General features: G+C 43.0%; 1 protein-coding gene across 4 annotated transcripts; it reads right to left on the reverse strand.

Moving 5' to 3' along the window:
• Positions 1 to 3038: 3038 nt before the first annotated feature.
• Positions 3039 to 26613, reverse strand: LOC118083768 (transmembrane protein 62). 4 transcript variants are annotated; one of them, XM_088654771.1, is made up of 15 exons: positions 26279 to 26613; positions 25007 to 25118; positions 22263 to 22400; positions 19805 to 19850; positions 18594 to 18735; positions 14200 to 14324; positions 13957 to 14079; positions 13246 to 13401; positions 12567 to 12726; positions 11397 to 11510; positions 10850 to 10934; positions 8708 to 8812; positions 4852 to 4970; positions 4061 to 4097; positions 3047 to 3840 (listed from the first exon to the last, which is right to left on the reverse strand). In XM_088654771.1, exons 1-15 carry the CDS (start codon positions 26459 to 26461, stop codon positions 3812 to 3814), a joined length of 1674 nt encoding a protein of 557 aa, XP_088510897.1. In that variant the 5' UTR covers positions 26462 to 26613; the 3' UTR covers positions 3047 to 3811. The 4 variants fall into 4 exon arrangements, with proteins under 4 accessions (XP_088510902.1, XP_034968463.2, XP_088510909.1 ...); XM_035112572.3 differs by having other exon boundaries at positions 3040 to 4097; positions 26279 to 26601; XM_088654783.1 differs by lacking the exons at positions 25007 to 25118; positions 26279 to 26613 and adding an exon at positions 22695 to 22772 and having other exon boundaries at positions 3040 to 4097.
• Between the last annotated feature and the right edge of the window lie 65 nt (positions 26614 to 26678).

The following is a 26678-nucleotide window of genomic DNA, read 5'->3' on the forward strand; positions in this document are numbered from 1 at the left end:
TCAGTTCCCCAGCACAGGTGCCAGATATATGGAGGAATGTGACTCATAGAAGTAAAAGGCCCAGGGATTGCTCTGTGGGTTTAGAACTACACAATCGATTTGAAGTACTCCCCCTTAACATGGGAAGACGAAGAACAGACTCCATCTGAAGATCTCTCCCTCATCACAGTTGATCAGGAATATGAAGACGAGCAAAGTCAGTCCTCCGGGAATATGCAGGTGGTGTTTTTCTAGGGATGGGTGGCATCCATAGGCACAATGCACTCTACCGAAACATAGGGTTTGCTGCCTCCCCCAATCTGTCAAAACAAAGGGGGAAGAAGGCAGGAGATGGGAGAGGCTCGGGAGTTGTGGGCGAGCGGTGCGCAGTTGCCCAGGAAGGGCACAAGGTGCGAAGTTTCTCTGCTGGGCAAGGCACGGAGGGGTGAGATTACTTTGATCCCCTTGGCCAACTGGAGCAGTGGCGGAGCTGGCACGGAGCTGGGCAGCTAAGCGTGAGAGAGCGTGAACGAGAGTGTGTCCCCGACGGCTGGGAACTGCAGAAGTCAAATTGATTTTTTTCTGTTTCACTCTCAAACATCCAGGGGAGCAAACTGCACTCTGCCCCTTGGGTGCCCGCAGGCTCTGCACTGCCTCCCCCCCCCCCAAGCTGTAGGGCGCCTGAGTGGGAGGGGGCAGGCAGTACTTTTTGTGAAATTGGCATCTTGATTTTTCTTAAAACATTCTGGGTTTTTTGTCAGAATGCCTTAACCACTTAACTTGACAACATTTTTTTTCCCAGCAAGGATACAAATGAAATAAAGAAAATGTGCTTGTTGGGCCCATTATCTTTTGCCTCACCATCCCCACTACTGACTCCCTGTTGCTACTCAGCTTTTTTTAAAAAAAGTGCCCCTGGACTCATTTTAAAAAATCTGGTAACCATAATATAAATGTAACAGGAATACAGCTGTGCAATTTAGTCTCTACTATGGGACTCATCTTTCGGTGGGATAGGACTTACCTTTTTTGGTGTATTCCTGGATGAGCTTGTTAGGAATTTTGTATTGTGGTTTTAAATATTCTGCTTTTCAACGTTGTCTGTATTCTACGGTATCTTGCATTGTTTTGGGACTTTTTTTTGGTAGAAATAAACTAACATAATAAATTGTAATAAAATAAATGTTGATAGCATCTTCCAAAACAAGACAACTTTCAGAGGTTGCCCACTGAGAAAGTGCTATAGGGGGATAGCACAAAATGGCTGTCACATGCAAAAAGACAAGAAAAAATGTCAGTTTCCCCAAATGGTGCAGGCATTCCCCCCCCCCCCATGGGAAAGAGCTACTTACATCAGTCGCTACCACACCTGTGTCCCTCTCCTCTGTTCAGAACATATAGTGGATGGGTGTCTCCTCTTGGCATCCAATGGAATGTGGAAACATTTAAGGGTGTGTGTTCAGTGTAAGAGAGGCTGAGCCACTACAAACTCACTCAGTAGGAAGAGCAAACAGCCTTTTTGTGCATTGTGAATTTTTGAGAGGATTCTTTGAGGCCTTTTGCAGGCACACCAGTGCCCAATACTATAGCAGTGCAGCCTAAACAACCATTTGAGTAATAGGAGGAAGAGCTAAATAACACACATTGATATTTGCTTATACTGAGGGTAGCCTGACTCAAACCAGCCAAGCCTCCCCTGCAACTTTATCTCCTGCTTTGATCGTGTGATAAAAACTCTGTCTGTTCTGTAGTGTGATTTTTAAAGAGCAGACAAAGTGCTTTATCTTCTGCTTAGGAGATAAAACATCCCTCTGACTGCCTCTTAAGAGTGGATTTTGATGGAGCACTCAAGACTGATATTATATTTCTAATCTCAGCACAGAGCTGAGAGATAAAAGGCAGCATTTCCCCCCCCTAACCTCATTCCAGAGCTTTGGGAGGAGAGCTGTCATTTACTCTTAAATAGAAAGCAGGGGAGAGGCAGAGTGGTGGAGGTGTAACATCACTGAATGCTCTATTTTATTTTGAGAAAGATGCTTTATAAAGGGCAACCAGAGGGATGTTTTGCATAGACTGATCTGTACAAAATAAAAGGTGCAATTTCCAGCTCCTCTTACCCCACTCCTGCGAGTGCTCCAGTTGGAGAACAGCCTTTACCAAAGGTGTCATGGGCTTTGAAGAAACTCGATCTCAGGACGTGCTAAGAGGAAGGCACGCTTGGCAAATCCACACCATGATCAACTCCCGCCCGGAAACCAATGTCCCCACTATGGAAGGACGTGTGGATCCAGAATTGGCTTCCACAGTCACTTATGGAGCCATTGTTAAAACCGTGTTTATGGAAAACAATCTTACTCGGATATGAGTGATCGAAGAAGAAGAAGAGCCCACTCCTGGAGAGCTGGAAATGTGGCAAGAGAACATATGTATGAGCATTTGTATATGAATTGAGACTGCATGTCTAGTATGCAGTATGTACATGTGTGGAGAGTAAGAGTGTATAAAGTTTGCATTTTTTCGAAATTGCGTACGAAATATCACTTAATTAACTATTTCATGTACTTGAAGTGAGCATGCATTAAGATTCTGCCAGTGTTCACAGGATTAACGCACCCCCCCCCCAATATAGCAACTCCCAAGGCTTTTTAACTTCAATAGGAAGCTGCTTCAAGAGATCATTCAATGATTTGGTGTGAAGGGTCACCAGCATGCAGATGACCTCTAACTCTAGTTTTCATTCTCAACTTATTAAAGTGAGGTAGCAGAAGTGCAAAAGCACTGATGAGCTGGATCAGGGCCAATACACAAACTTAATGTTAGCAAGACAGAGATGCTATGGATAGGTGATTCATTTGCTCAGGGAAGTGGAGTTCAGTCTATTATAGAGGGCGACATTCTGCCCTTAAATAATCAGGTTGTGTCTAGATCCGGCTTTGTCACTAAATATCCAAATAAATGTTGTGGCAGCATGAAGAAATCCCGTTTATATTGTTGCACGTTCTAGGCGCTTCCCAAGGAGTTCATGTTTCCTTTCAGAATGAGGCACAGCAGAGACTGTGGTGTCTTTCTGATATATGGTTTATTTACAACCTGAGCCTATGATGTACACCCCAAGAGGGCCTTACTTCCCCCATAGCAGCAGCTTTGGATTAAAACAGAAATCAAACATTCCTCTGACTATCGGGCTTCCCAGCTTGAAGCTTTGCTTCTAGCATCAAACTCACATTTTTCTCTCTTTTTATTTTTCTTTCTTTTTCAAAAAAATACATTTCACTGAAAATTTTCAGTGGGGAAGTAAAAGTGCAGAAGGTGAAGAAAATAAAAACAAAACAAAAAAGGGCTTTAAACTGTGGTACAATGCAATATATGGGTATATAAGTAGTATGATTGTTCTGTTATGGCCAAATCCATAACAGCGGGTGCGTCCAGAGCACCTTATATAAACACAGGTATCGTGCGCCAGATATAAACGAAAAGTAGAAACAATTGTATTCCACTACAATATTCCATTTGAAAACCTCATTCAACATGAAGGTGACAGCAATTCAAAACAAAATTACAAATGTAATAAGGAAGCAGCTCCTGGGAAAGACATTACGGATCCCTTTACAGCTTTGTGTAACTGAGGACCCTATTATGCTGCAGTTCGGAAATAAATTAGGGGCAGCTCCAAGCCTCCACATTCAGTTGTTCAGGCTGCAGAGATAGCATCTATACAGACCTGCAGTTCACAGCTTCACCACATAACAATTCAAGTGAAATGGTACTTCAGTTGCCTGAAGAGCAGCCTATTAAGAACTTTGTGCATTCTTCATTTCAGCAATAAAGCTTCTCAGCGCAGAAGACTCCAGTGTCCAGGTTCTGTAGACCAGAAAGAGGGTTAGGCACACAGTCCACGTTCTCAGTGGAGATAAGAAGAAAGCCACAGTTCCATATGCCTTCAACAGGAAATAGCAGGAATAGACCTGCCACAAATACAGAAGTGCCATGCCGAGGTGGATGGGGACAGCTGACCACTGTTTGGCATGACGCAGATAGTAGTCAAAGCTGTATCCTTGGCAACGCAGCAATAGACACCAACCTGTATATGCCATCAATGGTAGGTTAAAGAATGCCACCTGCCAAGACAAAATAGATATAGGTCCTTTGAATCATACAGCTGGAAGGGACCCCAAGGGCCGTCTAGTCCAATCCCCTGCAATGCAAGAATCTCAACACATGCCCCCCATCCCATTTGAAACCATACCAGTCTCTGCTTAGTTGTCTCTGGACAATACCACCATCATTTTGCCTTGCATTTTGTGCAATTCTGTGATCCCCAAAGACACTCACAAGTTAGCTGTGTGGGTGCTTTCCTGCAGAATGCAGCAGTTCCACCAAGAAGGGATGCAAAGACATTTTGAAAAACATGTTAAGAGATTATTGCCTTGTATCCTTACAATGCTCCCTTTTCCAGGAAAAGGCAGATTGGGCTACAGTTGTACATGCCTAGTTTGCATCCAGGCTGGATGATGATGATGATGATGATGATGATGATAACAATAATAGATTGCTGCAATGTGCTTTATATGAGGCTGCCCTTAAAAAACGTTTGAAAACTTCAGCTGGGATCCAATTCATGGAGCATGTTACTTTGATGTTTGCAAGCTACACTGGCTTCCTATTAGTTTCCAGGAACAACCCCGACTATTATAATAACACATAAAACTCCCTACAGTCTATTAGATTTATTACTTACAACATATCATACTCATTTCCACCTCAAAACAAATATTTAGGTTGACCACCCTCACTACAATTTCTTTCAAATGAGATGTTTCAAAAAACATCTAACGAGAGGCTATTTGTTAACCAGTTTACTAAGAATCCTACCTGCACAATTCCAACAAGGAAGGTCATACTGCCTTCAAAGAAATGGCCATCAACAATTACTCCAAATGAAAAGCAGGCGCCCAGATGTCCATCTATAATTTCACCAATAAACCAGGGCCCTATAGAGAAGAAAAATGCGTTACACTGAATGTGACAAGATCAACTTGTAATCTAGCCTACCTAGTCCCCAAATTGCTGTGTTAAGGGGACATTTTGTTTTGTCCTATATCAGTTAAAACAAGTCATGACACCAAAAACATAGCCAGGTAAGGTATTAGTGTAAATAATGCCATTGATAAGCAGTGACATTCCCTTCATGGATCACTGCCTTGTCGTGGCGAAGGGGCTTAAATAACTTAGAGCAGTTATGTTTTGACCAAACGTGATCCACCTGGATTAGGAACCGGCAAGCCACTCCAGTATCCCTGCCAAGAAAACTCCATGGACAAAGACAACAGGCATATTAAAGTTATGACGCTGGAAGATGAGCCCCTCAGGTCGGAAGGCGTCCAACATGCTACTGAGGAAGAGCGGAGAACAAGTACAAGTAGATTCAGAGCTGATGAAGCGGCTGGGCCAAAGCCGAAAGGTTGCTCAGCTGCGGATATGCCTGGAAGCGAAAGGAAAGTCCAATGCTGTAAAGAAAAATATTGCATAGGAACCTGGAATGTAAGAACCATGAAGGAAGGTAACCTGGAGGTGGTCAAAAATGAGATGGCAAGAATAAATATTGACATCCTGGGCATCAGTGAACTAAAATGGAAGGGAATGGGCGAATTCAGTTCGGATGACTATCATATCTACTACTGTGGGCAAGAATCCCGTAGAAGAAATGGAGTGGCCCTCATAATCAACAAAAGAGTGGCAAAAGCTGTACTGGGATGCAATCTAAAAAATGATAGAATAATATTGATACGAATGCAAGGCAGACCTTTTAACATCACAGTAATCCAAGTTTATGCACCAACTACCGGTGCTGAATAAGCTGAAATTGACCAATTCTATGAAGACTTACACCACCTTCTAGAAATGACACCAAAGAAGGATGTTTTTCTCTTTATAGGGGATTGGAATGCTAAAGTAGGGAATCAAGAGATAAAAGGAACAACCGGCAAGTTTGGCCTTGGAGTTCGAAATGAAGCAGGGCAAAGGCTAATAGAGTTCTGTCAAGAGAACAAGCTGGTCATCACAAACACTCTTTTCCAACAACACAAGAGACGACTCTACACATGGATATCACCAGATGGGCAGCATAGAAATCAGATTGATTATATTCTCTGCAGCCAAAGATGGAGAAGCTCTATACCAGGCATCCCCAAACTTTGGCCCTCCAGATGTTTTGGACTACAATTCCCATCTTCCCCAACCACTGGTCCTGTTAGCTAGGTATCATGGGAGTTGTAGGCCAAAACATCTGGAGGGCCGCAGTTTGGGGAGGCCTGCTCTATACAGTCAGCAAAAACAAGACCTGGAGCTGACTGTGACTCAGATCATCAGCTTCTTAGAGCAAAATTCCAGCTTAAACTGAAGAAAGTAGGAAAAACCACTGGGCCAGTAAGATACAATCTAAATCAAATCCCTTATGAATATACAGTGGAATTGAGGAACAGGTTTAAGGATTTAGATTTGGTGGACAGAGTGCCCGAAGAACTATGGATGGAGGCTCGCAACATTATACAGGAGGCAGCAACGAAAACCATCCCAAGGAAAAGGAAATGCAAGAAAGCAAAATGGCTGTCCAACGAGGCCTTACAAATAGCGGGGGAGAGGAGGCAAGCAAAATGCGAGGGAGATAGTGAAAGATACAGGAAACTGAATGCAGATTTTCAAAAAATAGCAAGGAGAGACAAGAGGGCCTTCTTAAACGAGCAATGCAAAGAAATAGAGGAAAACAATAGAATGGGGAAAACCAGAGATCTGTTCAAGAAAATTGGAGATATGAAAGGAACATTTCGTACAAAGATTACCACAATAAAGGGCAAAAGTGGTAAGGACCTAACAGAAGCAGAAGACATCAAGAAGAGGTGGCAAGAATACACAGAGGAATTATACCAGAAAGATATGGAGGTCTCGTACACGCCAGGTAGTGTGGTTCATGACCTTGAGCCAGACATCTTGGAGAGTGAAGTCAAATGGGCCTTAGAAAGCATTGCAAATAACAAGGCCAGTGGAAGTGATGATATTCCAGCTGAACTATTAAAAATTTTAAAAGATGCTGCTGTTAAGGTGCTACACTCAATATGCCAGCAAGTTTGGGAAACTCAGCAATGGCCAGAGGATTGGAGAAGATCAGTCTACATCCCAATTCCAAAGAAGGGCAGTGCCAAAGAATGCTCCAACTACCGCACAATTGCGCTCATTTCACACGCTAGCAAGGTTATGCTTAAAATTCTACAAGGCAGGCTTAAGCAGTATGTGGACCGAGAACTCCCAGAAGTACAAGCTGGATTTCGAAGAGGCAGAGGAACCAGAGACCAAATAGCAAACATGCGCAGGATTATGGAAAAAGCTAGAGAATTCCAGAAAAACATCTACTTCTGCTTCATCGACTATGCAAAAGCCTTTGACTGTGTCAACCACAGCAAACTATGGCAAGTTCTTAAAGAAATGGGAGTGCCTGATCACCTCATCTGTCTCCTGAGAAATCTCTATGTGGGACAAGAAGCTACAGTTAGAACTGGATATGGAACAACTGACTGGTTCAAAATTGGGAAAGGAGTACGACAAGGTTGAATATTGTCTCCCTGCTTATTTAACTTATATGCAGAATTCATCATGTGAAAGGCTGGACTAGATGAATCCCAAACTAGAATTAAGATTGCCGGAAGAAATATCAACAACCTCAGATATGCAGATGACACAACCTTGATGGCAGAAAGTAAGGAGGAATTAAAGAACCTTTTAATGAGGGTGAAAGAGGAGAGTGCAAAATATGGTCTGAAGCTCGACATAAAAAAAACCAAGATCATGGCCACTGGTCCCATCAGCTCCTGGCAAATAGAAGGGGAAGAAATGGAGGCAGTGAGAGATTTTACTTTCCTGGGCTCCTTGATCACTGCAGATGGTGACAGCAGTCACGAAATTAAAAGACGCCTGCTTCTTGGGAGAAAAGCAATGACAAACCTAGACAACATCTTAAAAAGCAGAGATATCACCTTGCTGACAATCGCCTTCTAAATCCGGCCCACGGATGGTCCAGGAATCAACATGTGTTTACATGAGCAGAATCTGTCCTTTTATTTAAAATGCATCTCTGAGTTATTTGTGGGGCATAGGAATTCGTTCATTTTTTCTCCAAAATATAGTCCTGTCCCCAAGGTCTGAGGGACAGTGGACCGGCCCCCTGCCGAAAAAGTTTGCTGACCTCTGCAGTACACTGTAGCAATGAGGGCTGAAATGTGCACTTTTTTAAAAGCATTGCTCAACTTGCACTGCATTGTTTAATTTCAAAGAACTAGCATTGTTTGGGGCAGCACTGGTCATGGTAGCAAAAGGGCTTGCTGGGTGCCTCTCAGCAGCATTACTCGGGTATCTTGGGATTGTTATTCAATGTCTCTTACAAAAACCTGTAGCTTGCCAAATATGAAAACATTCCTACATGGTATGTGATATCTAACAAATTATCTCCTGAAATTTACAAGTTATTTGTAATCACCATTCAGGCAAGCTTGGGTACCCTACAGATGTTTTCTGCCCCATGTTAAGAATTGCATTATAAATATTACAGAATGCAAATGCATGTTTTTAAAAAAACAACAACAAGCTGTTATTTAGTTAAACACAACATAATTGAGGATTCTGAGCTAGAAGCTCTATTGGCATGCCCATGAACTCGCTGTGCCTGTTTGCATCTTACCCAGAAGAGTATTGAAGCTCAACAGCAGAAATGAGTAATAGAAAAAGTTGATTTTGCTCAAGATGTGAAGAGAAAAAGAAGCCCGCATTGCTCTGCCCAGAGGTCCTAAAAAGGAAACAAACTTTTAATTTGAAGCCCTTTACTTTTAAAAACAGAAATACAGTAACTTTTTACAAAGTGATACATTTACAGCACCATCAAAGGACAGATCCATTCACTGAAATCAATGGGATGTTGTGCGAGAAAACGTCCCGGTGGATTGCACCCAAAATCCATCCAAGATGCATGGACACATATTCCTGAAGTCTTTGAGACATTTGACATTTTCAAACCAAAACCCACATCACAGATATAACACCCCCCCCCCAACAACATGTGAACATCAGAATTCTACTTATTGTGATACCATATTTGAAACCAGCTTAACCCTGCTCATTGACAGCTAGCCTAACTGAAAAGGTTTTACTATATACGAGGGATCACTGAACACCATATTCCATCTATGAAGAGCGCCCAATGCCCATCACAACTACAAAGGCTACTATTAGCCTTGTCTAGACTGAGTTTCAATTTTATTAACATGCACCTAGCACAGTGCCAAATGCAGAAGTGCAAGGTCCCTTAATAGTCACAGGCAGCCACACCCCCTCTCAGTCATGGCCCTTCAAAGATTATTATTATTGTATAACTAGCTGGCCCTCCCACGCGTTGCTGTGGCTAATCCCTGTGACTGCCGCCACCCTGTGCTGATCAGTGACGTATCCCGCCCCCTCCTCTCCCCATCCCCTGGCTTATCCCTGTGATTTCCTCCACCCTGTCTCGACCCATGCCGTATCACACCCCTCTTCCCCCCAACCCCTGGCTCATCCCTGTGACTGGTCCCACTGTGTCCTGACCTATCCCATCCCCTGCTCCCCAACCCCCACCAAGGCGAGTCAGTAATTCTATATGACCCAGTCTGTAAAGGCTTCGGCCTAGTACCGTATGTAGGTTTTATAGGTGCAGTACCAGTGTAGTTGCCACTAGAGGGCGCTGGTTTGCAACCAGGTTCTTTTCCCATCATGCCTGGCAGGGTCTGCTTTGTGGGTTTTGAGCTTCAAAAAATGGGGTTTTACCTTGCACTGGGGTGACATCTGTGTAAGGAAATGGTATGTAGACACTCGCTTATTCGCATGTGACGTTGGGTCCAAATTTGAACGCAATCAGTCAAGCGGTTTTGGTGTGAGGTGGATACTAACCAACATGCCCAGTTTACATTTTTATATATATACATTATAAGATGATGATATAATCAGGGATGTACTGCAGTGATCAACGCAGATCTCCATGTGCTGCCTTTCAGCTGGATATACTATTTTCTGTGAGCATACATCAAGCATCCCCAAACTTCGGCCCTCCAGATGTTTTGGCCTACAACTCCCATGATCCCTAGCTAACAGGACCAGTGGTCGGGGAAGATGGGAATTGTAGTCCAAAACATCTGGCGGGCCAAAGTTTGGGGATGCCTGGCATACATGGACGAACGATTTGGAGAGCTCCTTTTTTCAGAGTGACTTAAGATGCATCGCCCCTGGCAGCATTTTATCAGTCAGTTTTTGAGAAATGGCAATAAACATAACTTTTAGATAGTAACAGGATGCATCCTTCCAGCCTTGAGAGATCACCAAACAAGTGGCAACCAACAGATGTAGAATTATTTGTTGAGAAGTAAGGTCAGCATTGGCACCAACAAAAACAGTTAAAAGACGTAACTTAGTGTCCAAGGTGACCTGTTTGCCAACAGTAATGCCAATCTCCATTACAACCTGTTTCCAGAACTTGTACATAGTTACAGAAAGGCTGGGAAAGGGATCACTGGTCAGTATGCTTATACAACTATTCAATCTGGTGGGTCTAGGGCTGAACAACTACAAATCTAAGTCCTGATTGCTGGCATATTGCCAGGCCCTGCTGATCAAAGTTCTAGCTTCTCTATAAGGGCATGAATCCAACATGTAACCAATAATTTGTGCAAATAGCAGTAAGACATTGGGAATTCCATGAGAGTTATTTTCCACAACGTCTCTCCTTTTCCAAAGCTTGATTTGGATCTTCCCAAGTGATTTAAACCTTTTAACATTTGAGAAGTACAGTTTCTCTTACTTTCAATTGTAGGTTTTTTTCGAAACCGGAAAATAACCAACAAGGCAATTTGTACTACAGCCAGTAGTACAAACACTACTTGAACCTGAAAAAGAAAGAATACAAAAAAAATATTTAGTAAGCCAAACACAGCCCCCACAATATTGATGTCTCATAATGTGGTGGGAGAATAAAATTTATTTACCACCATTTGGGAATCACTGAAGGCTATAGACCAAAAAAATACTAAAGGGTCAAGAGGGAAAGGAGATCACACCCACCCACCATGTTGATGTTTTCCATGAGTTTTAATCTTTTCTTCTTTTAAAGGATTCTGGAAAGGATGCAAAACTTTTATTACTCAAAACACTTTTGGATGCATTAAGACTCCCGTGTATTTTGTAACCTTTTGTTTTCTGCACTGTTTTAGCTGATTTCATTATCTTTATTTTCTATTGTCAGCTGTTGCAAACTGCCATAAAAAGCAGTTGCTGGCGAAGTACCGTATGTTCAATAAACTTCTGTCCACCCACAACTCACTCACTCTTTCCCCCTCTGGAATACTCACCAATACATGGTGGTCAGTAAGAAGCACCCAAGATGCCAGAGGGTCAAATGGGAGGGAGAGGTTTTTCGCCATAGCAAATGTATGAAGCCGAGTGGCATTCCTATTACTGGCATCCTAAATATGAGAGCACAAAGAAATAAACAAGACTTTCAAATGTGCAATAGCAAAACAACTCAGCATCTTTACTAGTGAAAAGCCCACCATTCTGTGGTGTGGTGTGGTGTGGTGTGGTGTGGTGTGTGTGTAAACATGCACATGTGAATGGGAGGGCAGGTATCCATATTGCAGGGAACCTGGGATCACAACCAGGGATGGTTTGGGCATCCCGTGTTGTAGGCAGTGGGTAGATTTCACCTTCACTGCAAAGTATTCCCAAGCGCAGTTATTTTATTTTCTCGCCAGATAAAGCGATCATTGTGGTTTACTTTTGTTGAAGAAAGTTTAAAAGAGTCTCTGAAGCAAGGATGACATCAGCGTTCTTGAGCAAGTACCAACGTCCAAGGACTCGAGTGCCCACCATTGCCAACACTGGCACATATTAATAAAGGTAAAGGGACCCCTGACCCATTAGGTCCAGTCGCGGATGACTCTGGGGTTTGCGGCGCTCATCTCGCTTTACTGGCCGAGGAAGCCAGCGTTTTTTAAATAAATAAACAAGCCCCATCTCCAGATCATAAGAATTACCTCTTGCATAAAAGGAATCTAAACCCTAACCAATAATTAGTAAGATCATTGGGCTGGGCCCAGGGGTCCTTCAAACTTAGCAGTAGCCCTAACTCAAAGGCATTATGGGGGGGGGCTAAATCCACTTCCAACCTCTGCAACATTAGACATAACTCTACTTCTATTTGCATAGCCTCAGCTTTCATTTGTTTGGTTACACTAACAGGGAGAGTCATAAATACTGGGAAAGCAAGCATAAAATACACAAAAGCCATGATATATTCTCACTCTCTGTCATCCAGAACAACTCTGTGGTACTTCTACTACTTTCATTTTAATGAGGAGGAGAAATAAAAATTTGCCCGGCATCAATCAATAAGTAATTGTGGATGAACAGGGATTGACCTTGCTTTTCCAAGCAAATGGTTGCTCTTAAATAATTTTTTTCTAGTAACTTGAATGCTATAAAATGTATGATAAATTTATAAGCATCAGCAGAGAACTCACCTGAACTCTCGCTTCTATCTGATGAAACCTTTCACTGTAGTTTTGAGGGGCCCATTTCAGTACATAGAGAGGTCCAGACACATGAACAGCATTGCCCAGAGGAATGCCATCCACACTGACCTTGACAAACTTGATAGGAGAAGGAGAGAATGCCAAAATTCTAAGTAAAAGAAATAAACCAGTATATCATGAAACTTGTTAAGATACAGCACTTGTAAGCGTAAAATAAAAATTATCATGCATTGTATAAATCAGGCAACTCCAACCTGCGGCCCTCCAGAGTTGTTTTGGCCTACAACTCCCATGATCCCTAGCTAACAGGACCTGTGGTCAGGGATGATGGGAATTGTAGTCCAAAACATCTGGAGGGCTGAAGGTTGGGGATGCCTGGTGTAAATGATTCCTCAGTCAAGGCATACTATAGTGGGTGAGGCAGATATTTACTGGATTGACTTTGCTGTTCTACTTTGCTGTAGAACGGGATGTTCCTTTTAAAAATTATTGTAAACGTAAGAGATTGTTAACTCATTTAACAGCACACACAATCTGGCCTGTTGAACATCTTTTACAATGCATCCAAAATTGACAGCATTTGCTGTGTTAATGTCCGTATATGTCACATTTGCGCAATAAAATGTTTTTTTAAAAGTTTAGAAGTAGCAAAGATACATCAGATTACCGGATGTGGGTAGAGCGGAGGATTCTCTGCAGTGGTTCATGAGCAGCACTACTATAGAGCAATGATTTGGGATTGGTGATAAGAACCACAGGCCATTCTTCAAACTTCAGGTCAGCAAAGCTGAAGAGATCGTGATCAAAAACAAGGATCCTGTACCTGATGTTCAGCAATCAAAACAGTACACTTTTGGTTAACAAATAACATCTTACAGATAGAAGATTTATACTGCCTGGTGGTACGTTTTACTGATTTTTCCAATTTCCTCTGGTTCCACTTAATCCATTTTTGATGAAAAGCTGATGCCTTGAGTAGACACCTTGCACCATCCAGAATTACTTCATCTAGAATTGTCAAACATGCAACTTTTTTTAAAACAAGTGATAACAATATACAATAGTGTGACAAGTCTAAGCACAAAGTACTGCTTTTGTCACAATTGCTTGGATGCAACTGTGAGATGGGTGAGGAAAAACAAGCTGAGCTTGAATCCTGACAAGATGAAGGTACTGTGGCCTCCCTGAATTGCTGTCCCGTACCCCTGCATAACAATGCCTGGTTCTTCTTCACCCACATTTGAATCGCCATCCATTTTTATCACCATTATCCCAGGGGGGAGATTCATTCTGAACCTCATTCTGAATCATTTGCACTGATGTTACATTGCTATAAGAACAGTACTATAAAAAAAGGCCAAAGCACAAATTTTCTTACTTCCTGTTATCTTTCCAGTCTCCCAGTTCCAGCTCTAGAGTTCCATGACGATGACGAGTATGTAGAGTTGGCATCAGACCACCCAGCGTGTGGAAATGCCCACACAAATATGCTGTGGCAGACCTAATAGAAACATAAATGATTATTGTTGATTTTGGAGAAGAAATACTAACTTGTAGCCAATTAACAGCAGCAGCTGAAAAACATTAATACATTTGCACCAGAAAGGAAAAGAAATATTACCGCATTGCTGTTCGTATTCCTGGAGATGCAGAGATGATTGTTGAGGTGGGATAATGGCCAAACCAAATGGAATGGTTACTGTCGCGACTTTCTACAACCAGTGAAGACAGTTCTTGCATTTTATTCTGAAATGAAAGAGCAACTACAAGAGCTTTAGCAGCATGTAATAAATAATAATAATAATAATAATAATAATAATATATTATTATTATTATTATTATTATTATTATTATTATTATTTATACCCCGCCCATCTGGCTGGGTTTTCCCAGACACTCCGCTGGCTACCAGGTCTTAAACATACTGTAATGCAAAGTTTAGGGGATATTAAGGCTGCAGTCCTAGGTACACACACTAGGTTGTTAAGACTTATTTAACTCAGCAAGACTTGCTTTTGACTGAATCATTCATCAGACTGGGCTGCAATAGGCATTTATCAACAACTGCTCTAAACAGCATGGACACTGTGAGCAGAAATTTCCAAATTATTTCTCAAAGTTCTTTTTGTCATTAAAATGCCAATATGCACGTTTGAAGAAATAAACCTGCGTATCATGTAAGCCACATTCTACATAACAATGGGAGTGGGGAAGCAGAATAGTATAGGCACTAGGGACCTGATATTGAGGAGGGAGGACCAGAGACATGAGGGTACCGGGGATATACCTTAAGTCTTTGCTCCCTGCTGTGGTCCCAATCTGGCCCACCACACCTACAATTGGCATTACCAAAATATTGATCCTTTCTTGGCAATGTAAGAAAGGATCAAAGGGTCAAAGCTCCTCTACTAACCTGCCTCATGGCAGGATCCAATCCAGATCAGGTTCCTAGTCCCCATGGGCATAGCCAGGATTCTTGTTGTGGGGGCACGACCTTTATTAGGGGGCAGAACTGATGTACTTGATCAGTTTGTTAAGTATTTCTATTTTTTTACTTGATGGGGGGGAGCTGCTCCCCCACCTATGCCCATGCTAGTGCCTGTTACTTTCATGGGGGGTGGGGTGGGGAGAACTGCCACTGGAAACTCTCAGAATGCCTCGCCTAGTAACGACTTCCACCACAATATTTTTCATATGAAGCAAAAATATGATTTAAACATAACAGTTTGTGCAGGCAAATGGAAATAATTGACAATGAGCATTCCAGCCTGCAGCTGAAATGTAAAAAAAAAACCACAGGAAAAATATATGAAAACTATGATTACCAGATCCAATAGATTAATATGGATATGTGTTTTGCTATCAGATTACTACTGCAAATCACTGTGGGTTTCAGTCTTGACCCCCAAGGGGTCCAATTTGGTACACGATGTCCCTTTTCCCCAAGTCACTCTGTCCATCAGCTGATATCACCAGTGAGTGGGGTGAACAGGGCTAAATCCTGCATTGGCAGCCAAAGCAGCAGGATTTAATCTCTACTCGTCAGTGGGAGTCTATGTGGGACAAGAAGCTGTGGTTAGAACTGGATATGGAACAAGTGATTGGTTCAAAATTGGGAAAGGAGTACGACAAGGTTGAATATTGTCTCCCTGCTTATTTAACTTATATGCAGAATTCATCATGTGAAAGGCTGGACTAGATGAATCCCAAACCAGAATTAAGATTGCCAGAAGAAATATCAACAACCTCAGATATGCAGATGACACAACCTTAATGGCAGAAAGTGAGGAGGAATTAAAGAACCTTTTAATGAGGGTGAAAAAGGAGAGCTCAACATCAAAAAAAACCAAGATCATGGCAACTGGTCCCATCACCTCCAGGCAAAGAGAAGGGGAAGAAATGGAGGCAGTGAGAGATTTTACTTTCTTGGGTTCCATGATGACTGCAGATGGTGACAGCAGTCACAAAATTAAAAGACGCCTGCTTCTTGGGAGAAAAGCAATGACAAACCTAGACTGCATCTTAAAATGCAAAGACATCACATTGCCGACAAAGGTCCATATAGTTAAAGCTATGGTTTTCCCAGTACTGATGTATGGAAGTGAGAGCTGGACCATAAAGAAGGCTGATTGCGGAACGATTGATGCTTTTGAATTATGGTGCTGGAGGAGACTCTTGAGCAGGCATCCCCAAATTTCGGCCCTCCAGATGTTTTGGACTACAATCCCCATCATCCCTGACCACTGGTCCTGTTAGCTAGGGATCATGGGAGTTGTAGGCCAAAACATCTGGAGGGCCGCAGTTTGGGGATGCCAGCTCTTGAGAGTCCCATGGACTGCAAGAAGATCAAACCTATCCATTCTGAAGGAAATCAGCCCTGAGTGCTCACTGGAAGGACAGATCCTGAAGGAAGCTGAGGCTCCAATACTTTGGCCACCTCATGAGAAGACTCCCTGGAAAAGACCCTGATGTTGGGAAAGATGGAGGGTACAAGGAAAAGGGGATGACAGAGGACGAGATGGTTGGACAGTGTTTTCGAAGCCACCAACATGAGTCTGACCAAACTGCGGGAGGCAGTGGGAGACAGGAGTGCCTGCCGTGCTCTGGTCCATGGGGTCATGAAGAGTTGGACACGACTAAACAACTAAACAACAACAACAACATCATCAGTGGGAGTGAAATCCTGCTCCATTTAAGCAGCCCAGCTTTCCAAACCTGCATTGAATCCCCTGACAAACAACAGGAAAATAACTCCTAACTGTTGCTAGCAGCACCTTGCAAGGTGTCTGAAGCCATGACTTCTAAGCACTTTGCACAATGCCACTGCAACACCCATGCCATGGATAGGACTGATGGCTCCATCTACCTGTCACATTTTGCCTGCAAGCCTGATCTAGATAAGGATGTGGCTCATGGGGCAAAAACAGTTCCCTATTCCTGCCTTAAGGCAACGCTTGTCCAGGAATGTTAATAGCCTGAGATAGCGGGTGTTTCCTTACTGGAGCCCAACTGTTAGAACAGGGGTGGGGAACTAGATCTAGCCAGTGGGTTGGACCCTTAATTCCCATATCCCCAATCAGCACTTACTGCAACCTTGTTTTAAATGCATGCTGATTGACACAGGCACTGCACCTTCAGAGGGGCTTGGTGTAACTGCCAATCAAGCCCGTTTGGGAAAAGAAAGGTGCTCTGTTTTGGAGGAAATTAAATCTTCCTGCAAACTGAGAACAACAAGCCCCCTTGAGAGTTCTCAACAAGGAGTTTCCTAGCACGGCTGACCCCCACCTGTAAAGAAACAACCAGGAGCTAATTTTAATTTGTAGCTTTGTCTATACCTGTGCTAACCCTCACAGCACATATGATGCCAAGGGCAGGGCAGATGGGTGTCATTTGTGGGTAACACAGCCTTATGGGCCAAATTGGGATCCGTGCCAGGACTAATTAGGCCTGTGGGTTAGAGTTTCCTCTCCCCTGTGTTGGAAGATTGCTTTGAGAAAGAGAAAAAGGGTATTTCTTTATTTATTTTTCTACAGGTTTGCCATCCATATATGTTCTCTGAGCCAGTTGCAGAATAAAGTATGATGCTTATATTATTTAATTTATGAATCAAAATGGCAAAAATAAAAGGTGATATTAAAATGTTGCATGTGAACTTTCCTTTTTAGCAAAGAAAAAGCAACAATAAAATAATAAAAAACATCTACCAGTTCATATTACAGAATGAAACACATTTTTAAGGTGGTGTTATTCTTTTAAACACACAAACGCAAGTTGAATAAAAAGATATTCAGCTTATGAACTGCAAAGTTCATAAATAAGGTACCAGGTGAGTTTGCCTCCACCTGTGCTCAATCTGCATATTTGTGAATAAATTCAAATACTGCGAAACACTGAAAGTCACCACTGATCCCTCCTTCCAAAAGGAATGAAATCCAAATAAGCACTGTACTCCTGGAACTCCTTGCCATATAGGGAAATAGTGGACACCTGAATAAATATTATGTACATCTTAAGGGGATGAAAAGAGGAAGAAATCAAAACAGTAACAGTCAGTGTCGTAAGACACAATTACTCCTCTATTGCTCTAAAGCAATTAGAGAATTGCTTACGGGGGCATTAAGAGGCATGGGGGGCACTAGAAGTGCAAATCATATTTTGAAATGATGGTAACACTGGATCAAGTTCATGAATTTTGTTTGGATTACTAAACTAAATAGTTTTAATTGGATTTCGAATAAATGTGCAATTGTTGCTGTTTTGAATTTTATTGTGTCATTATCTTCCTTAGTGGGTCATGCAAACTGCTATTCTGAATAATACTTTTTATAGGGGTAGGGTAAAGGGCACTGGAGTTGAGTTCATGAAATCACACAGGCCCGAGAAAGTTTGAGAACTACTACTCTAATGGCTTCCCGCAGACTTTAGACTTCAGGCAGGTGTAACACACAGGTTTAGGATTTTATTAGCCAGAAAGAAAGAGAAGCTAAGGCTGCAGTGCATGGTATTTTACATTACCGCTTTCAATATCCCTAAGAAATTGTAGGGTTTCTTGGGGCCTGGACTGAGAGTTGCATCCACACAGATGAAAGAATAATTGCCAAAAGGTGTGCTGTGGATGTAATGGAAGGAGCCGTCCTTTTTCCATGCAGAATATGTCCTACCAAAATGAGATGGGAATACTGTAGTCAGAAAAATCTGGAAGAGAAATGTGAAAAGGAATAAATGCACACATTGCCTAGTGCTCAACTGAGCTTTACTCAGAGTAGACCCACTGAAATTAATGGACCTAGCTTAGTCCTATTCATTACTTTCAGTGGGTCTACTATTGAGTAAAGCTTAGTTGACTACTGCCCAGTAAGACTAAGGGAGGGAGAAACAAAACTGCATTTGACTCAGTTCATCACCTATGCCATCTTTTAACACAGAAATGTACAAAATAGTGGCGAGGAGAGAGAGAATCTAAGGGCAAAAACAGAGGAATAGAGCCGCACAGAAATCCTAACAGCAGCAGCAGGGAAGGAGGAACAACATAGGCAAGCCAAAGACTGGGGCAGATGACTACTTCCTAAATAATTATTTTCTAGGCTACTTTAATAAAGTCAAATAAAAAAATTCCTTTAGTAGCACCTTAAAGACCAACTAAGTTTTTATTTTGGTATGAGCTTTCGTGTGCATGCACACTTCTTCAGATACACGAAAGCTCATACCAAAATAAAAACTTAGTTGGTCTTTAAGGTGCTACTAAAGGAATTTTTTTATTTTACTTCGATCCAGACCAACACTTCGATCCAGACCAACACGGCTACCTACCTGTTAATAAAGTCATTCTTCCTAACACTTATATACCTTGTTTAAACAGAATCTCTCTGTCCCACACACAATCGACTCTCCTTCTGGATTCCTGAATGTAGTATGTGTCACAGCACTGTCAGACAAGAATGTCCAGAGGGAGTTATCAACTCTTCATTGTCAAAAGCACACTTACAAGCCCTTGACTCTACACCAGCCTGACCTCTCTCTCCCTCCTCCTGCATCCCGTTCCTTCACTCTCCAATCCTGCAGCTTCTCCTGCCTCTGACTCTGGTCTCCTGGCTGTTACAGGTTCGTCTACTTCACTGATCCCTTCTTCCAAGTCAGTCTCCAATCCCCCTTCTCCCACTCATCAGAATACAGTCACCACTCCATAGCATCCAGCCAGTCTCTGACATCATGGCACACTGACATACCTGTAGTAGTTTCGGACATTCTCCGGACCTGGAATATTATATGTATCTGCAATGAAAGTGGCAAACAACATTTCAAAACAAATTTAGAATTGAGCAAGATACTGCGAAAAAAGTAAGTCCAAGTTAAGACAAGCCCAGCGTAGTATGAATCTGAGATTGCAGCAGGATATCCAGGGAGCTTGTTGTTGTTGCTGTTTAGTTGTTTAGTCGTGTCCAACTCTTCGTGACCCCATGGACCAGAGCACGCCAGGCACTCCTGTCTTCCACTGCCTCCCGCAGTTTGGTCAAACTCATGTTCGTAGCTTCGAGAACAGGGAGCTATCAAAGCTTTAATTCCAGTTTGACCAGGACAGCAAGATTTGCTCTCTAATGCATATGCTGAAACAGCCTTTATTTTGGAATAATAATTATAGATAATAGGGCACTGGATAATGCCTAAACTGCTATAGAACAAAAACAAAAACTAACTGATTTCATTTATTTTATAATTATATTTTATCCTGCTTTCCAGCCAAAGAGGCCTGCAATTAAAGTACACATAAAGATACAATTATAGTAACATGACATGGGAGTTTGTATTGCCATCTCTTTGGGTCTCTGGGAGCTGCTGACACTGTCCAGGTTCCAGGTTCTATATTTTCAGAAAGAATGGGCCGAAGAACTTGGGGGCTGGCCAATGCCAAAGATGACAGACTACAAATGGACCCACAGAAATATTGCATAAAGACTGACAACAAACAGGTCCTACTAGCTAAATATCTATATATATATATATAAATGTTCCCACTGCAGGCGTGGAGGTCACAGCCTTGCTCCGTAACCACTGAAACAAACTGCATCAAGTTAGGACAAAGCATACCTTGCCCATCCGGGAGGGATCTGGCATAATTCCTCCCCCCCCCAAAAAAAACCACACCTTTCACACCTAAAATTATGATTAAACACAAAAAAGGGGCGCCCAAATTAGACATCACCAGCAGAAGGTCTGAAGACTCCAGCAACATCCAATAGAAAGACAGATCGCACGCTGCTGCCTCCAAAGCCGCGCCACCAGATGACATCACAAAATTCCACAGCAACCAACTGAAAACAGGCCTTTTGCAGCAACAAGGCCCAACATTGCCCAGCAGACTGAATAGGCTGCAGCAGACTAGGCCACTTTCCCGATTAGGCCAAGTGGAGGTAGGGGCCTGCCTGGGGGAATGGGGGGGGCGAATGGGGGCAGGGATAGGTAATGGATCAGAACGGGGGGGGGGGGAGACACGGATGAAATCTGCCCTTTCCACAGTATCTCGCCTCGGCTTTGCAGACTAAGCCACTTTCCATACTAAGCCAAGTGGAGATAGGGGCCTGCCTGGGGGGGGGGGGGAATAGGTTATAGGTTGGGACAGGGTGGGCCCAATCACAGGGAAGAACTGGGGGATGGGGGGGCGGAGGGACAGAACTGTCAGCATGTCCAGGAGGGTGCCTACTCGTGAATAAGGCCATGACAGAGACACATACCCAACTGGCATGTTCCCTCCCTCCTGGGAGATCGTTCGGGAGCTTCTTGAGCATTCTTCAGCCCGAACATCACAGTGACTGGTGATGTGAAGCACCAGCACACTTTAGGGATCCGCAGAGGTTTGCGCAGATGCATAACAGACTCAGTAGCACAGCATTCTGGCTACGCTAGTTTATTCAAATATAAACAGACTCGGAGCTCTTCATTATGGCTTCCTCTCTATAGCATCACAGGCAGTAAAGAGAATGAACAAAGAACAACAGTTCCAATTAGTATCTGAAGAAGTGTGCATGCACACGAAAGCTCATACCAAAATAAAAACTTAGTTGGTCTTTAAGGTGCTACTGAAGGAATAATTTTTTTTATTTTAGTTCCAATTAGGAACACAGTAAGACAAACATCCTGTCTACGTCACTTCCACTCTGTGGAAATGAAAACACATACAGTCATATGATACACAATAAACCTATGACTGCAGACGGGGAATGAATCTCTCAACACGAACAGGGTGGGGGGAGACACAGGGATGTGCCTATGTAAACATAACACACGAAAAACAAGGGAACTCTGAAGGTGAGGAGAGTCTGAAGTGGGACTCTGAGGCTTCATTTAACAAACTGAGCCACCGCAATGCGTGGCAGGGCCAACTAGTATATATATATTTGAGATTGGTAACTATTATAAACACTATTTCTAAAAAAGAATAATACTTCTACGATACGTTTTTGATAACTGCCACTCAAGACAATGTTTGACCATATTCAAGGCCACGGCTGATGGAGGAGAACAAAATCGGGGACTAAAATTGGTGGTTACTCTTCCAGTTGAGATGAGGTTTCTTCTGCATTAAGACTTCCTGGAGCAAAAAGAATGAGTAACCTGCATCTTCCTACCATCCTTCACATATGGACAATAAATGGGAATCCTACCTCTAGAGTATCACATCTTTCTTACCATGATTCCCTTTTATGTCTATCCATTTGGTTTTTTCCATGACTTTAGATCTTTTTAAGATTGTCTGGTAAGTTTGCCATTCCACCTCAAACTGATCAGACCCAAGTTTATCTTTTGTTTTGGAATCAGTCAAATCACCTGTTAATGAAAAAAGAGAGACACCGAACATTAAACATATAAAAACATCACAGATAAACGAAAGTACTGTTATTAAATAGGTCATCTGGGCATAGATTCCAAGACTTACTGTAGCAGACTTTATTGCTGTAAGTAATAGAGAAAGAGAAGAAGAAGAAGAAGAAGAAGAAGAAGAAGAAGAAGAAGAAGAAGAAGAAGAAGAAGAAGAAGAAGAAGAAGAAGAAGAAGAAGAAGAAACCCAGCAACCCAAGGTTGTGCTATGTAGGTAAGCTGTGCTCAATTTAAACTGCTCACATTAATTCTGTATGGCGAGCAGCATAATTCTGTCTCTCCAATCTCCCTGGGACAAAAATCTAAGCAGAGTGGGTCCTATTGGCATCTAAACAAAAAGTTTTATACAGCAAGGTTAGTTCTTCAGGAAGAAATAGAATTCTGTCCGAGGCTTCAGAGGATGCATGGCCAAAAGCAATATGAAGGTCCCCAAAGGCAGGAAAGTATCTACCACAATGGAGGAGGCCAGAGACTCAGAGACTCCAGAGCCTTGGACTGAGGAACAGCTCTAGCTCCACTTGAGCAGAACATTGATATGCTATGTGACCAACTGTCAGATATTTCTAAAACAGCAAATGATGCGCACAGTCTTGCTCTAACCAACCTGTCTGAGATCCAGCTCTTACAAATGATGACTGAAGATTAACTATAAAGCTGGAGGAACAAACGGACTGGGATAGGGTGGGGGACGGGAATTGTCTAGGAGACCTACTGGAGGACCAGGAAGTGGGGGGGAGAATATGGTTCAGTTCATTATTGACTGATTACTCTCCCTGAATTTAAACATACCACTGTCCCCCAATGGCATAGTTCTGTATGGCAAAACAAGGAGGCTGAAATATGGAACAGTCAGGTGTGCATGTACTAAATTATCCAGCTTTATATTCTGGAGTTGCTAGTGTCTGCAGTAGTGGTTCACAAGAAAAAAAAATAAGAGAACACAAAATACATAACAAAACACAAACAAACCAATAACCCCTCTCCCACAAACACATAGAATGCTAATAAACCAAAGGACTGGTTATACATAAATGTTTTCACCTGGTGCCTAAATATATGTAATGAATGCACCAGGCAAGCCTCCCTGGGGAGAGCATTCCACAAATGGGGAGCCACCACACAAAAGGCCCTCTCTTGTGTTGCCACCCTCCTGACCTTTCAATGGTATTGAAAGCCACTGACAGGTTGAGAAGCATTAACAGGGGCACATTTCCCCTGTCTCTTTTTCTAAAGCAGCCATACATACTACTTCCAAAGACTGCTGACTCATAAAAGTGCCTCTGAGGTAAAAGAAGAAGAAGTATAAGTGGGAAGACCTGGTGCTCCCAAACAAACTGAAGCTGATTTCTTACAAGATTAAAGCAATCATATGATGGAACTGGGAAAGTAATGGAGGGTGGAGGAGCAGAGGAATTGCTATTCCCAAATGAGCAAAGGCTACAACACTTGGGGCTTTTCAGTTTGGAGAAAAGGTGAGTAAGAGAATTGTATAAAATTATGGTGTAAGGTTTTTCTCCCTCTCAGGGGCATCCAATGTTGGAAGAATCAGGACAGACAAAAGAAAGTACTTCTTCACACAATGCATAGTTATACTATGCAATCCACTCTCAAAAGAGGCAGTGATGGCCACCAACCTAATGGCTTTGAAAAAGTGTTAGAAAGTAGCTATGATAGCCTCAATATAATTTGTCTATCTCCACTTTCTGAGGCAGTATGCTTCTAAATACCAGATGCTGGAAACCACATTTGGGAAGAGTGCTGTGGTTTTCCCACCTGTGGTTTTCCCATAGGCACCTGATTGCTCACTATAAAAACAGGATCATAGAATCATAGTTGGAAGAGACCACAAGGGCCATCCAGTCCAACCCCCTGCCAAGCAGGAAACACCATCAAAGCATTCCTGACAGATGGCTGTCAAGCCTCCGCTTAAAGACCTCCAAAGAAGGAGACTCCACCACACTCCTTGGTAGCAAGTTCCAATGTTGAACAGCTCTTACTGTCAGGAAGTTCTTCCTAATGTTTAGGTGGAATCTTCTTTCTTGTAGCTTGAATCAATTGCTCCGTGTCCGCTTCTCTGGAGCAGCAGAAAACAACCTTTCACCCTCTTCTATATGACATCCTTTTATATATTTGAACATGGCTATCATATCACCTCTTAACCTTCTCTTCTCCAGGCTAAACATACCCAGCTCCCTAAGCCGTTCCTCATAAGGCATTGTTTCCAGGCCTTTGACCATTTTAGTTGCCCTCCTCTGGACACGTTCCAGCTTGTCAGTATCTTTCTTGAACTGTGGATGCTGGACTAGATAGGCCACTGGTCCAATCCAACAGCCTCTTATTAGGTTACTGATAATGGAGTTCCAACTCCCGTTCCACTATTCATTCCTGCCCCTACACTTCCCTAGTCACACATCTGATGACAATGCTACCATTTTACTTCAGATCCAGACCAGCAACCAACATTCATGACCTCAGAAACCCAAACCTCAAGTACTATAATGCATTCTACAAAGTAATTAGAGTGGGAGGTGAGGGATGAGGAGCCGATGTCTCACCTGTTACTAAAGTAAGGACAGGTTGAATGACAGGAACCGTTTCCGCACAGAACCTTTCAAAATCAGAGGCTCGTTTGGGACTCAGAAACTTACTGATGTGTAAATCTGATACCTACAAGGGGGGGAAAAAGGAGGCTGGCAAAATGCCTACAGAATAGCATATTTAGGAAATTGTGTATAGAAACAGTTCCAAATATTGCCTACACTGAACAAGAGTTAAAACATTGACAGCTTAATTTCACAACGAGCACTTTTGGATATTTTTTATTCATATCAATTTGCTATGTAAATTATCAATAGCCATTTACAGTTTTTATTTCCAGCAAAACTGGCGGTCCTAGCACCATGTGAACATATAAGAGGTTCACCTGACATATCCTCACCAGAGCAAAGTCTATCCATGCAACATACCTATCACACAGCATACTATTCCATACATATTGCAAACATAGGATTTCTCCACTCTTCTATTTGTCCTGCCACTGTTCCCAGGGGAAACCTGCAGTTTATCACTGAATCTGAACAAATGGCAATCAGGTTTTCTACTTATTGCCATTTGTTCTGATTCAGCACTAAAGAACAGGTTTTCTGGGGGAAAGTGGTGGGGCAAAGGGAAAACTGCTCAGCCTCAGACCTGTGTTTTCTAAGCATGGGGCAAAATGGGTGTGCCCAGGGGGGTCAGGGAGGGCATCTGCCCCCCCATCAAGTAAATAAATAGAAATACTTAACTAACTGGTTAATTGTGTTGCAGATATCTCGGTCCCCCCCCCACAAAAAAATAAATCCTGGCTATGTCCATATGGGACAAGCAGAAGTGTGGACAAACCCACAAGCCAGACCCTTCAATGTTTCTGATCTCAGTTATCAGAACTTGGCAAGCCTTGTGCCTGTTACAAAGCATATCCAGGCAAAGGCAAATCTAACCTCTCTGTGCATTAGTTTCCTGATCTCAGTTATCAGTATAACTATTTGCCATTCATTAGTGGCCTCACAGCAACAGCCTGCATTTCCCCCCTATCCAAAACACCAGTTTATTTGTGCCTTAGTTCAACCCCTCCGATTCTGAAAAGAGGAAAACAATAAGTGAAAAACATAGTGCGACCGTTGGATAGTTATCATCTATATAACAAGTATGATCATGATTTGCCTTAGGAATTAAACCCCAAGTGCCGCTGCGGTTTTCCCGCAGGGCACCCTTCTCACGGGGCGCTGGGGCCGCGTGTCTGTCTCCCCGGAGTTCATGAAAGGGTCACGAGCCTCGGCTCAACTCGCCTGAATAATCCAGAAGAGGTTGTTGGCCTCCGCTCCGGGCGCCGGCTCAGAGGAGAAGGAGCGAGGCTGGCGCCCCAACTGCTCGGGCCCCAAAGAAGGGCTGTGCCTTTCTTGAATGACAGCGAGGGCAGCCGCCAAGAGCCCGGCAGCTAAGCGCAGCATTTCCCACCAGCTCGCCGTCATCCACGCGAGCGCAAACTTCCGCCGGTCGCTGCTGGGGCGAAGCGCGGCTGGGAAAGCCGTCCGCTTCAGCCTCGGCCCACTTGAAAGGTAGGGCGGCCGCCCACCCACCCCGCCGTGTTCGGTTAGGCCCCCGCCCTTCCATTGAAGAACCGCCTCCGTCGTCAGAGCTCTCGAGATGAAGCAACAAGCGCCCGGCCAGGCTGGGCAGATAGAAGCT

The sequence above is a fragment of the Zootoca vivipara genome, chromosome 1 (assembly GCF_965207765.1).
Source record: "Zootoca vivipara chromosome 1, rZooViv2.hap1.1, whole genome shotgun sequence".
NCBI lineage: Eukaryota > Metazoa > Chordata > Lepidosauria > Squamata > Lacertidae > Zootoca > Zootoca vivipara.